The 13,929-nt window shown below is 53.5% G+C and overlaps 1 protein-coding gene across 15 annotated transcripts in view; it reads left to right on the plus strand.

The window, feature by feature from the left end:
- Positions 1–13,929, plus strand: part of DNM1 (dynamin 1) — a 40,472-nt gene that overhangs the window by 21,228 nt on the left and 5,315 nt on the right. For 12 of the 15 annotated variants that reach the window (XR_013994400.1, XR_013994401.1, XR_013994402.1 and 9 more), the window contains exons 11-19: positions 2,102–2,188; positions 4,516–4,586; positions 4,745–4,796; positions 5,001–5,012; positions 7,092–7,205; positions 10,893–11,002; positions 11,828–11,939; positions 12,392–12,403; positions 12,787–12,957. Coding sequence is in view for 11 of the 15 variants with exons in the window: in XM_081065759.1 (XP_080921885.1) it covers positions 2,102–2,188; positions 4,516–4,586; positions 4,745–4,796; positions 5,001–5,012; positions 7,092–7,205; positions 10,893–11,002; positions 11,828–11,939; positions 12,392–12,403; positions 12,787–12,957 (741 nt within the window). In the remaining 4 variants the exon portion in view is untranslated. The remainder of the gene's footprint in view (positions 1–2,101; positions 2,189–4,515; positions 4,587–4,744; positions 4,797–5,000; positions 5,013–7,091; positions 7,206–10,892; positions 11,003–11,827; positions 11,940–12,391; positions 12,404–12,786; positions 12,958–13,929) is intronic. The other 3 variants (XM_081065755.1, XM_081065754.1, XM_081065752.1) reach the window with 1 other exon arrangement.

The raw sequence follows: 13,929 nt of genomic DNA on the forward strand, positions 1-13,929 counted from the left end.
CCTCCAGGCTGACTGTCCTGCTCAGCCAAGGACTGAGAGAGAAAAGTTCCATTTTAAAAACTGGCTAAAAGTCCTGGAAATGCTCAGAGGCAGCCAGAATGGAAAAAGATGCTCAAAGGGAACAAGACTTCTCAAAGGAGCTGAGGGTTCCCTGCCATGTGGGCCACGTGGAAAACTTGACAAATGTAATATCCAGGCAGTTAGTGGGAGAACTGGTCATGCTCTTTGGCAAATTGCTCCCTCCTCTTCCCTACTTGCCCCCTCCCCCCTCCTCTGCAAAGCCCCACCCTCGGAGAGAGCACTTGGGACCATCTCAGAGGAGGCCTGATGGCTGTGACTCACTCCCGAATCTCTGCTTCAAGTTGGAGATTTCGAGAAGGAGTGGGAACCACTCCTTGAGCCTCATGAGGCAGCAGGGTCCACTGGTCTCAGGCTGCCCCTCCACCAGGTCCCTGGGACTTGGCCACATCAGCCACGCCTTTGGCACAGCCACAGGATGGTGCGGTGACAGGGTGGGGGTGGGAGGATGTGACATTTCTCACATCTGCCTCTCCCGGGCGCTGCTTTCTTCCCTCTCCTCCTGCCTCTCCCAATGCCCCCACCCCATCTCCTTGGCCTCCATCTTGCACTCAGAATCACTACCTGTGACCCAGTGATGCTAACCTCCAGCTCTCTTCCCACATAGGGAGATCTGCCTGAGGGGCCTGATCCAGGCATGGGACGAGGGACAAGAGTGGTTCTGGCTTTGTCTCCCTTGGGCCCCACATGGCCACCGATGGGAAGGGTTGGCCAGCAGGACTGGAGGTCCCTGTGGTTGGGCTCCCACCATCAGCAGCTCCGCGAGTCTCCCTCCTCAAGCAGTTGCCTGTTCATGAGGCAGAGGGCAGAGGAACCCGTGCCCACACACTGTGGCAAAGAGGGCAAAGACATCCTTCCATCCATTCATTCCCTCATTCCTTCAACGTGCCCTCTCTGAGCACTGGTGGTGTGCCTGGCCCCGCCCCTGCCTTCAGGGCAATTACAATACAGTTTGATGAGGGAAGGTAACACGGGCCACAGAGAGACCCTTTACTCAGCTCTCAGGGTGATCAGAGCAGGCTTTTGGATGGAGGTGACATCCAACAGTGTCTTGAGGGAGAATGAGTCAACCTGGACTTTGTCCAGACCCTGACTGAGCTGAGGGCAGAGGAGAAGGGCTTGCAGTAACTTCCCCTTCGGCCTCAGTTCATACAAACTGGGGGGAAATGGGTGGTGCTGAGCTCCTAACCCCAAATGAATGGGGTAGAGACAGTTTGGCTGGCCAGCTCAGGGCCAGACAGATGTGGATGGGGATGATGGTTCCAGGCTGGAGCATGCAAAGGGAGGCTAAACTGGGTGGATTCTACCAAGAGGGCCAGGGGCCCAGCCAGGCCCCCCGCGGGGTACTGCTCATGCTGCTGGCACCCCCACTCTGCATGCCCCCCACACCCTCGCATGACTGTGCCTGTGGCTTCTGCATGTCGTATGTGTGACTGCTGGTTTTCCCATCTCCCAGCTCTGACAAGGAGCATTGCCTGTCCCCAGCCTGATTCAGGAGGCCAACTGGCACCTTAGGCCCTGCCCTCCCCCACATTCTTCCTGGACAGGAATTCCCTGCTTGATTCCCCACCTGACTGTCCCACCAAGGCTTTGAGAAGGCAAGGGGTAGCCCTGAGGGTCAGTGAAAGCTTCGGGAGCTTATGGTCCGCCAAGCAAAGGCCTCAGTGGAATATGTCTGTTTCCAACATGGCTGCCACCAAGATGGCAGCTGAGGAGCACACTGATTCCCATGGCATTTCTGCCCATGGGAATTGCCCTCCTCCTCGAAGTGGCTCAGGTAGGACAGTGAAGAGGGCCTGAAACCAGGAAAAAACTTGACTTGCCATTTGGAACCCACACTTGGGGGAAAGGGGTGGCCATGGTTTGGTGCCATCAGCTTCCTGGGACCCCAGGTCTCTCTCCCCCTGCTCTCAGGCATTCTGTGTGTGCCTCCACCCCATGCCCCTGGACCCTGGTGGGGTTTGGGTGCTCCCTGCCCGTGCCCCCTGTGTACGTGGCTCTCTCGCCTCCCACTTTTCCCCAGCTCCAGCAATACCCGAGGCTGCGAGAGGAGATGGAGCGCATTGTGACCACCCATATCCGGGAGCGCGAGGGTCGCACAAAGGAGCAGGTGAGCCCCCGTCCCAGCCCCTCTTCCCTAGCCTTTCCTCAGGTCCCTGGACTCTCTTCCTTCTTCCCACTTTGTCTCTTCTTTCTCAGCCTCCCTCGTACTTTCCATCCTGACACTAACTTTCTCTCTCTCTCTCTCTCTCTCTCTGGAATATATTATATACATATAACAAAATGTACTATTTTAACCATTTCTAAGTGTGCAGTTCTCTGGTATTAAATATATTCACATTGTTGTGCATCCATTTCCAGAACTTTTTCATCTTCCCAAAATGAAACTCTGTCCCCATGAAACACTAACTCCCCATTCCGCTTTACCCCAACCCCTGGCACCCAGCATTCTACTTTCTGTTTCTATGAATTTGAGAACTCTAGGGACCTCATATAAGTGGAAACATGTAACATTTGTCCTTTCGTGTCTGGCTTCTTTCACTTAGCAAAATGTTCTCAAGGTTCATCCATGTTGTAGCAGGTGTCAGGATTTTCTTCCTTTTTAAGACTGAATAATATTCCATTGTATGTATAGACCACATTTTGTTTATTCATTTGGGTTGTTTCCACTTCTTTCTTGGCTATTGTGAATAATTCTTCTGTGAACATTGTTGCACAAGTATCTTTTGGAGACCCTGCTTTCAATTCTTACGGGTACATATCCAGAAGTGGGATTGCTAGGTCATATAATAGTTCTATGTTTAATTTTTTGAGGAAGCACCATAGTGATTTCCACAGTGCAGCACCATTTTACATTCCCACCATCTGCTTCTCAACTTTTTGGCAGTCTATCCTCTGGTCGTCTCTCTTTGGGCCTCTGTCTCTATGTGCTGTTTCTCTCGGTCACCTTATACCTGTCACAGCCACCCCTCTTCCTTTTATGTAGTCATTTATCAAACATTCATTCATTCAGTCACAAACAATATTACTGGATGCTGTCTCTGAGCTGGAAGGAGCACAGATAAGCGTGTCCTCCTTCTGGCTTCACAAAGTTCACAGGCTAGTTCTCTTTCCTTATCCATCACTGTCATCCTTCTGTCTATGACCACCTCTGCTACCCTTCCCAGCCTCTATCCTTACATATCCCTTTTCCACAGTGACTGTCCCCAGTCGCTCACATTTTTATTGTTGATGTTGTTTTTAAATCCTTCTTGGTCTCCTTTGAATGATAAAACTGATAAAGATTCAATAAAATATTCAATGAATATAGAAGTTATTAAATGACAAGCAAATGTTCCTCCATGCACTCCTCCTTGCCCCCCGTCCCTCCCACAAAATAACCATTAACCGTTTGGTGTGTCCCCTTGCGGGCATTTTTCCTAGGCACATACAGATTCCAGATTCCATCAGAATCTTAAAGAACCACAATCCTGGGTCGTGTCGTGCCTTTCTTCTCTAAAGATAATTGTAGGAGCTGACATCTGTGGAGCACCTATTACATGTCAGATATGTCACCTGCCTCATCTTGTTGTATATTCCCCACTCCTATGAGGCCGAAACACTTCCTTTGAACTTGAGGCTCAGTGAGCACAGGCCCCAGGCTCACAGGAAACAGCAGTTTCTGGGTCTGAACCCTGCATGTGCGTCAGGAATGTCACTCTCACCACAGCTCAATGACGAATCCCATCACTCTTAACCATTTGCGAAGAAAATCTTCCCATGCCCAAACCTAGAAATTGTCCTCATCCTTTGAACAGCTTTATTGTTCAGAGGGTACCATAATCTATTTCACCTTCCACTGGCCATTGGCTTGCTCCCAATTTTTCTCTGTTATAAACCAAACACACCCTGGTATATATATCTTTGCTCAATTAATGCATTTATCTGTGAGATGTAGTTCTAGGTGTGACTATGTGCATTTTAATGTTGTTAAATATTGCCAGATTGCCCTCCAAGAAGGTGATACAAATTTATACTTCCATCAATAGTATATAAGAGAATCCATCTTCTCACAATTATGCCCACATAAATATGGTCATTACCAATATTTATTAATAAATTGATAAGTTTAAAAAAGGTCTCGTGGTTTTAACATATTTCTTTATTAATGAGGGTGAGCATTTTTTACATATCCTTATTGGTTACATGTATTCCTTCTATGAATTACACATTCATGTTCTTTGGCTATTTTGATTCGTGTTTCTCGTCTCACTTACGGATTTGTAGCAACTATTTATTTATTATGGATACTGTTATGTATGTATCAGAGATCATGGATTATGGATTGATTTATTTGGATTCGACACATGCTGCAAGTATGTTTCTCCCAGCTTTTCATACATTTTAAAACTTTGTGGTGTCTTTTCCACTTACCTCCTGACTTGTGTATCCTTGAAGGTCATGCTTCTCATCGATATCGAGCTGGCTTACATGAATACCAATCATGAGGACTTCATAGGCTTTGCCAAGTGAGTGCTCCCTGAGTGTAGAGGTGACACCTCATGAGACGGGGAGGGGGAGAAAGTAGAACCCAGGGCTTCTGGGTTTGGTGTCCATTGAACAGTGGCAACGGAGCTGGGCTTCTTGAGAGGAGAAGTTCTGAGACGCTTCCCTTTCTCCCCATTAGTGCTCAGCAGAGGAGCAACCAGATGAACAAGAAGAAGGCTTCAGGGAACCAGGTGAGTGAGCCCCAGGGCCCCAGCCCGAGGGATGGAGGGTGCCGGATGGACGCCAAGCTCTGAGAGCCCCCTCCCCGAAGGGGAATGGTCCCATGGGGCCAAGGAGCCTGTCAGCTGCCGGCCACACGCCTCCCACTCTGCCTCAGTAATCCTCTCTCCTCTCTCCCGATGCTTCTCGTGGTTGCTATGGTTACCTCTTTGCAGGATGAGATTCTGGTGAGTACCAGGACTGGGGCTCTTGGCTTGTATAGTGAGGGGGAGGAAGGGGCCCATTTGTAGTGGGGATGGGCAAGATGGCACCCTTTGGCTTTGAGCTGCTTGCACAGACCAGCCCAAGGGTGTCCACACATGCTCTCAGGCCAGAGGCAAGGCCTAGCCACACACGGAGTCCCATCAGTCTGTCCATCGGTACGCATGAGCTAAGCATTACTTCAGGCAGTGGCAGACCGTGGGGCCTGGGGCGGGTCAAAATGCCTTGCTGGTGCCTGGCACTGAGCCGCGGTGCTCAAATAACTGTTTGATGGATGGGGGGTGGGTGGGTGGGTGGGTGGGTGGATGGGTAGATGGATGAGAGAGAAACCTGTTTTTAAGCTAGTCGTCTCCGCCAGAAAGTGGAGTAAAGAGATGAATGAAATGTCGAGACAAGTGTGTCCTCACCTGTTCTGTCCAGATCTCTGCTGCCACATCGCTGCTCCACCCTAGTTATACACATGAGCCATGGAGTTCTGGGCTTTTCCAGAGGCCAGAGTTTCTGTAATAATCTGCGCATTTGTGTGATGATTGACTTCACACCTATTTCCATCCCGAACCCCATGAGGGAAAGTGTTGGGTCTGTCTTGTTCATCAGTAAATCCTCAGCCTCTAGTCCAGTGCCTGGCACACAGTAGGTGCGCAGTAGGATGAAGGAATGGACGGATGTAATATCTCAGGGCAGTTTGGTTCAACGAACACTCACTGGTACCTACACTGCTGGCCCCTGGACAGGAGACGGAACTTGGCACTGCCCCTTGGAGACCTGGACCAGCAGGCAGGGCCCAGGCAGGGCGGGAGTCGGGGAAGCGGGAGGTCCCTGCTGCAGGGGCTCTGGATGAGCAGAGGGGGCAGGGCTGGGGGTGGCTGAGGGAGGACAAAGGCAGCAGGGCAGGGCAGGGAGCAGGATGGCGAGGCCTGTTGGTCAGATGCTGGGCAATCCCAATGCTAGGGTGTGGCATTTGGACTCAATCCCAAAGACACTGAAGGGATCCACTGGATGGGAACATGGTAGGAGAGGGGTCATGGGGCCCAGCGTCTGTGCAATGACTCTGCCCTTAGAGCACAATCCACAGCTCTGGCCCATGGTGATGGGCCAGGGCAGTCCTAGGGACAGCTGCTTCCTGCTGTGAAAAGAGACCTTTGCCTGTTACTCTGAGATTTCCCCAGGAGGAAGGGGCCTGGACATTGGTGCTCAGCCCCTCCCCTCTGCCCCCACCCCCTATCACCCCGCCTGTGTCCGAGGCTTGGGGCCAGAGGCCGTTAGAACCCTACGGTTATAGCACTCGTATGTTCATACCACAAATATTTGTTGATCAGTTACCATCTGCTAAGCACTCTGCAAGGTACTGGGGTACACCAGTGAATGAGAGAGTTCCCAATTTAGCAAGAGAGGCTGACATCCACAGGTAATCTCACACACACACTCACATACACACGCATCATGCACATTAATTCAAAATCCCAATCATTGTCGTAGAAGACTTAAGGGAATAATAAGATTATAATGGGGTTCCTGACTTATACTGGAGGCCAGGGAAGACCTGCCTGAGAATGCCATTTCTGAGCTCATCCCCAGAGGGTGAGTAAGAATTTGCCAGGCAAACAGGAGAGGAAGTACTTTCTAAGCAGAGGCAACAGCAGCATGTACAAAGTCTCTGAGGTCAGAAACGAGTCTTAGAATAAATTGGATCGCAAGCTGAAAAGACACTCAGAATTCTCTTGCCCAGTTGGCCACCTAAGCTTTGCTTGTACCCTTTTAGTGGTGGGGAGCTCATCCCCTACCAAGGCCACGAGTCCCCTACTCAGACAGCTCTGACTGTCAGAGGGCTCTTTATCTTGAGCTCACCTCTGCCTTCCTCTGTCTTCCGCTCTGTTCGCTTCTGGTTCAAACCAGGGCAGGTACGGCCTGCACCTTCCCTGACCAGCCAGGCCTCCATGAGCTGGGGAAGGGGTGGGCTTTCGAGTGCCTCTCTTTGCCTAACCCCATCCTCCACCCGGAAGCCTGGCCTCTGCCCACTGACCCCCTGCCCCCACCCCCTCCAGGTCATCCGGAAAGGCTGGCTGACAATCAACAATATTGGCATCATGAAGGGGGGCTCCAAGGAGTATTGGTTTGTGCTGACCGCCGAGAATCTGTCCTGGTACAAAGATGATGAGGTGAGTAAAGGGGCCAGTGGTCATCGAAGGGTTTGGCTGGTGGCCAGAGTCAGGCTCATACCCTACCATGGGCTTGGCGTGGACTGGACCAGAGGTTTTTAAAAATCCCATCAAAGACCTTTCGGTCTGGAGGTGGACTGTAAGGCCCAGTGGCAGGCCCTCCTGGGGGCTCATCCCGGCTGGATGGAGACGGCTTGGCAGGGCTGGGGAGCTTGAGGCTAAGTGCCCTGGAAAGGGTGAGCAGGGGTACTAGGTTCCCCTCCCTGACCCCTCCAGCCCTGCTGCCTTCCTGTTTTCCCACTCCAGGGCGTGCCGCCTCGTCTGCGGCCCCCACAGGCCCATGACACACACTAGTCCAGCTGCCAGACACCCTGTTAACCCCTGTACCCCAGTCCCCCAGACCCTGGCCATTCAAGGAAGATCCCCAGCGTGCCTCCAGACCCGACAGAAGCACCACTCCAAACCCATCACTGCCCACGAGTGCGCACAGACCCCCGCCATCTCCCTCCCCTGCTGCTGGTCTCCTTTAAGAATGAATCTATTTGGCTTCCACATCTGGATTCCAGAGGTGACCAGAAAGAGCAGGGAGGGCTGGGGGAGGCTTGTGGTAATGAACTCCAGCTGGCCCCAGAGTGGGGGAAGGGACTCTCTTCTTCCTGAGGGGTCTGTTGGAGGAGAAGATACTTTCAATGGGGAAGGAGGGCACAACATGGGGGCCCCGATTCTTGTCTCCAAGCCCCTCCTTGATCCCTGCCCCCTCTAAGTCGCTCTGGGCAGTCCCCCCCCATCCCCACCTTGGGCGGGGCCCTCTGTCGTCACTGGCAGGGGTGCCAAACCATCTGGACCTCATTACCCCAAGCCTGGCCTCTCCCTGAATACAAGGGCCCCTGGAAGGGATGGAGTGTGAGGTGGCATGGCAGGCGGGTGGGGGGCTACTTCCTGCTCCATAGCCCAGGCTGGATCCCTAGACGCCCCCCATGGTGGTCTGGGGAGTGCAGATAGTATGACCTGGGACTGAGGGCCAGTAACTGGCTACACTAGGGGGCGGGGCAGTGTATCCGAGAGGGGCCCCTGTCCTCGTACCTGTGGGGGACGGAGTCTTTTTTGAGCTTTGTGTGTACATTTGAGTTTAGTCGTGTGTCGAAACCAGCCCTGAGTGGATGTGGGGAGTGGGAGTGGGTGTGGACAGTGAGTGCTGGGAGGTAGGGAGGTGTGAGGCTTGGGGCTATTGTGTGAGGGTGTTTTGTGGGAGACTGTTGGGTGTCAGCATCTAGGTGTGTTTGGTATAGGAGGGTTTGTATGTGCGTTTGGGGGCGGACTGTGTGTGCCTGAAGTGTGACTCTCGGGCGTGTGTGCCCGTGCTGGGTGTCTAAGTGTGTGTGTGGAGTGAGTGGGCTTGAGGAAGGGTGTACGTGTGGAGTATTTGAGAATATGTGTGTATTTGGGATGTGAGGATGGGAGATGGCCCGTGTTCCGTTGGGAGGGTGTGTGTGTGTGTGTGTGCACGCATGTGTGCACATACAGTGTACATGTGTGCTTAGGGCATGGATGTGTGATTTAAAGTGCGGGTATGGAGATGCATGTGCCTAACTTGTGAGGTGTGCGTGTCCAGGCTCCGCGATGCGTGTGTGTTGGGTGGGAGTGGGTTTTTGCACTAGAACATCTGGGGACATGGAGGTGGTCCCGGCCAGGGGGAGGGTGATCTGTCCCTTTTCTCCCTCCAGCTGCCAGCACTCTGGTCTTTGGGACTTGGGTGGCCCTCTGGGCAGACAGGAGGCCACCCATATCCCAGCCCTCATTGGCCACCCCTCCCCCCAGCTCCTCAGTCTTCCTTTGCCACCCATCAGCACCCCTCACCCCATCCCACAACAGGGTGGCACCCCCATCCTTCTGCACCGCCTCCCAGTCCTCCCTATGCCCCCCACACCCCCGCCCCAGCTCCGAGCTCCAGCTCTGGGATGACGGGGATCGGTCCGGCTCTCCAGCGGCGCCGAGGGTCTAACCCAGCCAGCCTAACCAATGTGCAGACTACTGTACAATTTGGGATCCTGAACAGATAGTCTAAACACTGGGTAGACGGAGTGGACGTGTCCTCTGGTCCATCCAGGTGGCAGTGTCTGTCATCGGGTGGGAGCTTCAGCCCGTCTCTTGGAGATCCAAGGCCCCCATCCCCAGCCCAGCCAGCCCGAGGTCCCTTCTCTGCTCCCGGCTCCCCTTCTGCCTCCTTTGACGTGGCAGGGGTGAGCAGTAGCTGTGGCTGGGAAGGAGGGGCCTGGGGAGGGGGCTGGCCAGCAGGAAGGGAGGGGTGAGGGGAGGAGGCCACTCCTGCCTAGTGTCCAACCCCAGAGCGCAGGGTGGTGGTGGCGGGGCCTCCCTCGAATGCTTCCAGATGTTCTCTGGCCTCGTGTGCAACTTCCTCCTCTCCTCCCCCAGCCGCCCTCTGGGGCTCCCGGCCATCCGCCTGCCATAAAGAGGGCTTTATGTGGCTGGACAGGCCCGGCGGGTGTCGGGGGCAGAGGGTGGTGGGCAGGATGACGCAAGGACAGGCAGCAGAATCCTCCTAGACCCAGGCCCCCACCTGAGATCCTGGGCGAGGCTCCTGCCCACGCCCTGACTCCCAGAGACCCTCGTAGACCACCTCTTCCCCCCATACCAGCATGTATCCTGTGGTGCTGGGTGGGCAAATGGGGTACAAGCAGCCGAAACCTCTCACCTCCTCCCAGAGCCCCATCCTGGGGTCCCTCCCCCAGAGATCCCTGGGCCCTCCCATTGACAGCATCCTACAGACACATGTCTGCCACCCCAGGTACACACACGTGCACATAGGCCTGGCACCCATATGCCCATCCACATATACACATATCTCCTCCCAGACGACTACAGAGCGACTAGACATCTCCAGCGCATTGCACAAACTGTGTGTACGTCAATACACACAGTTGGACAGTACATGTCCGACTGTCCAACTTTCATGCAAACACATAGACATTTACACTTTCCACACATATCTACCAAAGTGTGCACACAAACATGCTCACGTGGACACATGGCCATGCTGGCCACCTCCTCAGACACACATGTACACACACACACAATGGTGATAGGATATATACTCCGGTTTGTATGTGTTCGTGCACACACACACACACACACACACAACCATACACGGTTGCACAGAGACTCACCATCACCAGGCCTGTGTTATGTGGCTGATTGCTAACACATGGGCGTCTGGGGGGTGTGGGCTGAGCCAGCCCTTTGAAGCCTCAGGGCTGGTGGCCCCCCTTCCTGTCTCTACAGTCAGGAAATGAAGTCAGAGGCTTATCCAAAGCAGGCCCAGCAGCCAGGCCAGGAGCGAGAGAGGCTCCAGGGAGGGGACTCTGGTTGGGGCTGGCCTGGCTCGCATCCAGGGCATTTTGGGGGCAGGATGTGGGAGCCACCTTCAGATTCGCCACCCTGGCAGGTATGCAGAAGTGGTGGAATGAATGCCACTGGGAACCGGAGGTGCCCAGCAGGCCCAGGGCTTTATAGCCAGGCTTTCGTCAGCGCCTGTGCAGCACGAGAGGCTGGTCCCCAGAAGCCTGGGGCCACTCTGAGGGTTCACAGGTGCTCCCTAGTATGGACAGCTCTCAGGGAGTGAGATGTGGCAGAGAACAGTGCCACCCTCACCCATGGCTCTACCCACAGGAGAAAGAGAAGAAATATATGCTGTCCGTGGACAATCTGAAGCTGCGGGACGTGGAGAAGGGCTTCATGTCGAGCAAGCATATCTTTGCCCTGTTTAACACGGAGCAGAGGTGCCTGCCTGCCCCCCGCTGGGACCCCAGACCCTGCAAGCCCCAAACCACCCCCACTGAGGAGAAACGTGGTACATAGATCCAGAAAAGAGAGGGACCTGCCCCAAGCCCCACAGCAAGTCATTCATTTGACAAATATCATGGAGTCCCTAGTGTGTGCTAGGCAGCATTCAAGAGCTCCTTCCTGCTCACTGTCTCTCCATCTCTCTTCCTTCCTCCCTTCCTCCATCCCTCCTCCCCTTCTGTCCTTCCACAGTCACTTGGTTAGTGGGTGCTCTGCATAAGACACTGTCAGGCACTGGGGACAAAGGACAGCCCCAGTCAGGCCTGGTCCCCTTTCCATGTTGCTCAGTGTCCGGGCGGGGCCAGTGGCTGCACCAGGCCTCTCAACTCCCAACCCAGGGCTGACTCTAATGGGCTGTCTCCTATCCACAGATGAGAGTTCAATACAGCTGCCATCAGGAGAGTCCCAAGAGAGACAGGGAGGGAGCTGGTGCGGGCTGAGACCCAAGCCAGGAGTGGCACTGTCACAGGTGGCTCTTTATTGAAGGCTCAGTCCCTTTCTAATAGAGTATTTTATACTGCTCATTTCACCGAATCCTCACAATAACCCTAGGAGGCAGGAATTGTTATTAACCCATCATTCAGATGAGGAAACTGAGGTTTGGAGAGAGGAAGGGACTTACCCAGGGTCACCTAGCTTGGAAATGAGAAAGCCAGGACTGGCTCCCAGGTGGTGTGGTGACCCCAGTCTACGCATGCCCTTAACCACCAGGGTGAATGGGCTTCACCCTGGCTCCCGTCACCTCCTGTCCCATCTTGCAGGAATGTCTACAAGGATTATCGGCAGCTGGAACTGGCCTGCGAGACACAGGAGGAGGTGGATAGCTGGAAGGCCTCCTTCCTGAGGGCTGGCGTGTACCCTGAGCGCGTTGGGGTGAGTGACAGGGCAGGGAGGGGAGGGGCAAGTTGCTGATAATAGGAGGCCTGAAGCACCATCCTCTGTGATACCAACTCATACCATGTTTCTCGAACCCTCCCTGGGTTTAGAAATAGGAGGGACCCTCCCCCTACCTGCCCTGGGATGGGATCAGAGTTAAATCTTCCTCCCGTCCTTATCCAGTGGCAGTTTTATGTGTCCCCTTATCTGCAGCACATGGCATTTCCTGCATCCCCTTCATACGATGGTGGTTTCTTGTGACTGCCTTCTCTTTTCTCCCTTCTTTCACTGTGGCAGTGTCTAGCATTGCCTTAGAGTTGGGGTGCAGTGCGGGGTTCACTCAATCCCTCCCCTTTTCTTCTCTGTGTATCTGCTTCGGCTGTGTGCACTGTTGGCTGCGGTGACAATTCTGTGTGGTGACCTCTATGGCTTTGGTGTGGGCCTCCCAGGACAAGGAGAAAGTGAGTATGCCCTTCCCTCACCTGGTGCCACGCGTCTGGCAGCCTGGCATCAGAGCAGCTCTAGCCAGGCCTTTAGAATCAGGAGGAGACCTTGGAGATGTCTTTCCTAATTCATGGACTGGGAAACTGAGGCAAATTCTAGGCACTGGAGTCTCAGCCAAGATAAGGCTGAATGAGGGTCTGGGGTCTTGAGAGAGTCTGGGGGCAGAGCCCAGAGACCCAGAGCATGTGGGGAAGCTGGTGTCTGTGTGTTCAGGCCAGTTGCTTCTTTCTGTGCCTCAGTGTTCCAGCACTTTTGGAGGGGAGGGGCTAAGATCCTGGGGAGGCCTGGAACCTGGCTTCAAGGACTGAGCCACCCTGATTCCCTCTGTTCTCCATGGCAGGCAAGTGAGACTGAAGAGAATGGCTCAGACAGCTTCATGCACTCCATGGACCCACAGCTGGAACGGCAGGTGGAGACCATCCGAAACCTGGTGGACTCATACATGGCCATCGTCAACAAGACCGTGCGGGACCTCATGCCTAAGACCATCATGCACCTCATGATTAACAACGTGGGTGCACCGCTGGGGGGCGGTGGGCTCTGGTGAGACCAGGGAGGCAGGCAGCCAGGTTGGCCTGGGGGAGGCATGGGCCAGCCCTGTGGGACCACGTCTAGGGAGGGAGGCATAGGTCCACAGCAGAGACATTGAATAGAAATATAATGTGAGTTTCATGTATTATCTTCTAGATTCACATACCCAAGTTGTTTCAAACACACTTAAATGTTTTCCAGAAGGAGCTAGAAATCTGTGTCTTTTGAGAACTCCTTCCCAGACATTTTGAAATATACACTCCACAGAACCACTACCACCAGTGGTTAGAATCCTGGCTATGCCATAAATTCTCTGTACGACCTTGAGCAAATGAACTACCTTCTCTGAGCCTGTTTCCTTATATGTATATATGTATATATACGTATATAATGGAGTTGAGGATTAAATGTATATAAAGTGCATAGCAACACATTGGAGGCTCAACCCATTCTTGAATAACAAATACGACACAGGCCTATGGTGTAAAAACCTCAGCATCTCTCCAGGAATGTCCCAGAGCCTAGACCAGGTAACATCTGGGGATTTGAAGGAGAATGTTAACCCTCCCCCTACACACAGAGACTCACGTCTCCGCCAGTGCAAGCACACATTTACACCTGTTACTCAAGGGATCAGAAAAATTTAAACTGTCATCTTCCTTATTTTGGTCCAGTGGAGCATGCAAGTCCTGGAAGGGTGTAATAATCCCATTTTACAGATGAGGAAACTGAGGCTGAAAAAAGCTGAGTAAGGAGGTGGCCTAGTTGTATGACAGGCCCTGAGCTGTCCTCCCAGATTTGTGACCTTAAACAGGTCACTTTTCCTCATCTGAGAAAAGGACAAGGGTCGCGGATGGGGAGTGGACGGGCAGGGAAGCAGGGGAGGTATCTGAGTTTAGGCAGAGCCCCTTTCCCAGAGTCCAGCCCACAGTTCTAACAGGGCCAGTGGGGG

Source organism: Rhinolophus hipposideros (assembly GCF_964194185.1).
Source record: "Rhinolophus hipposideros genome assembly, chromosome: 11".
Lineage (NCBI taxonomy): Eukaryota > Metazoa > Chordata > Mammalia > Chiroptera > Rhinolophidae > Rhinolophus > Rhinolophus hipposideros.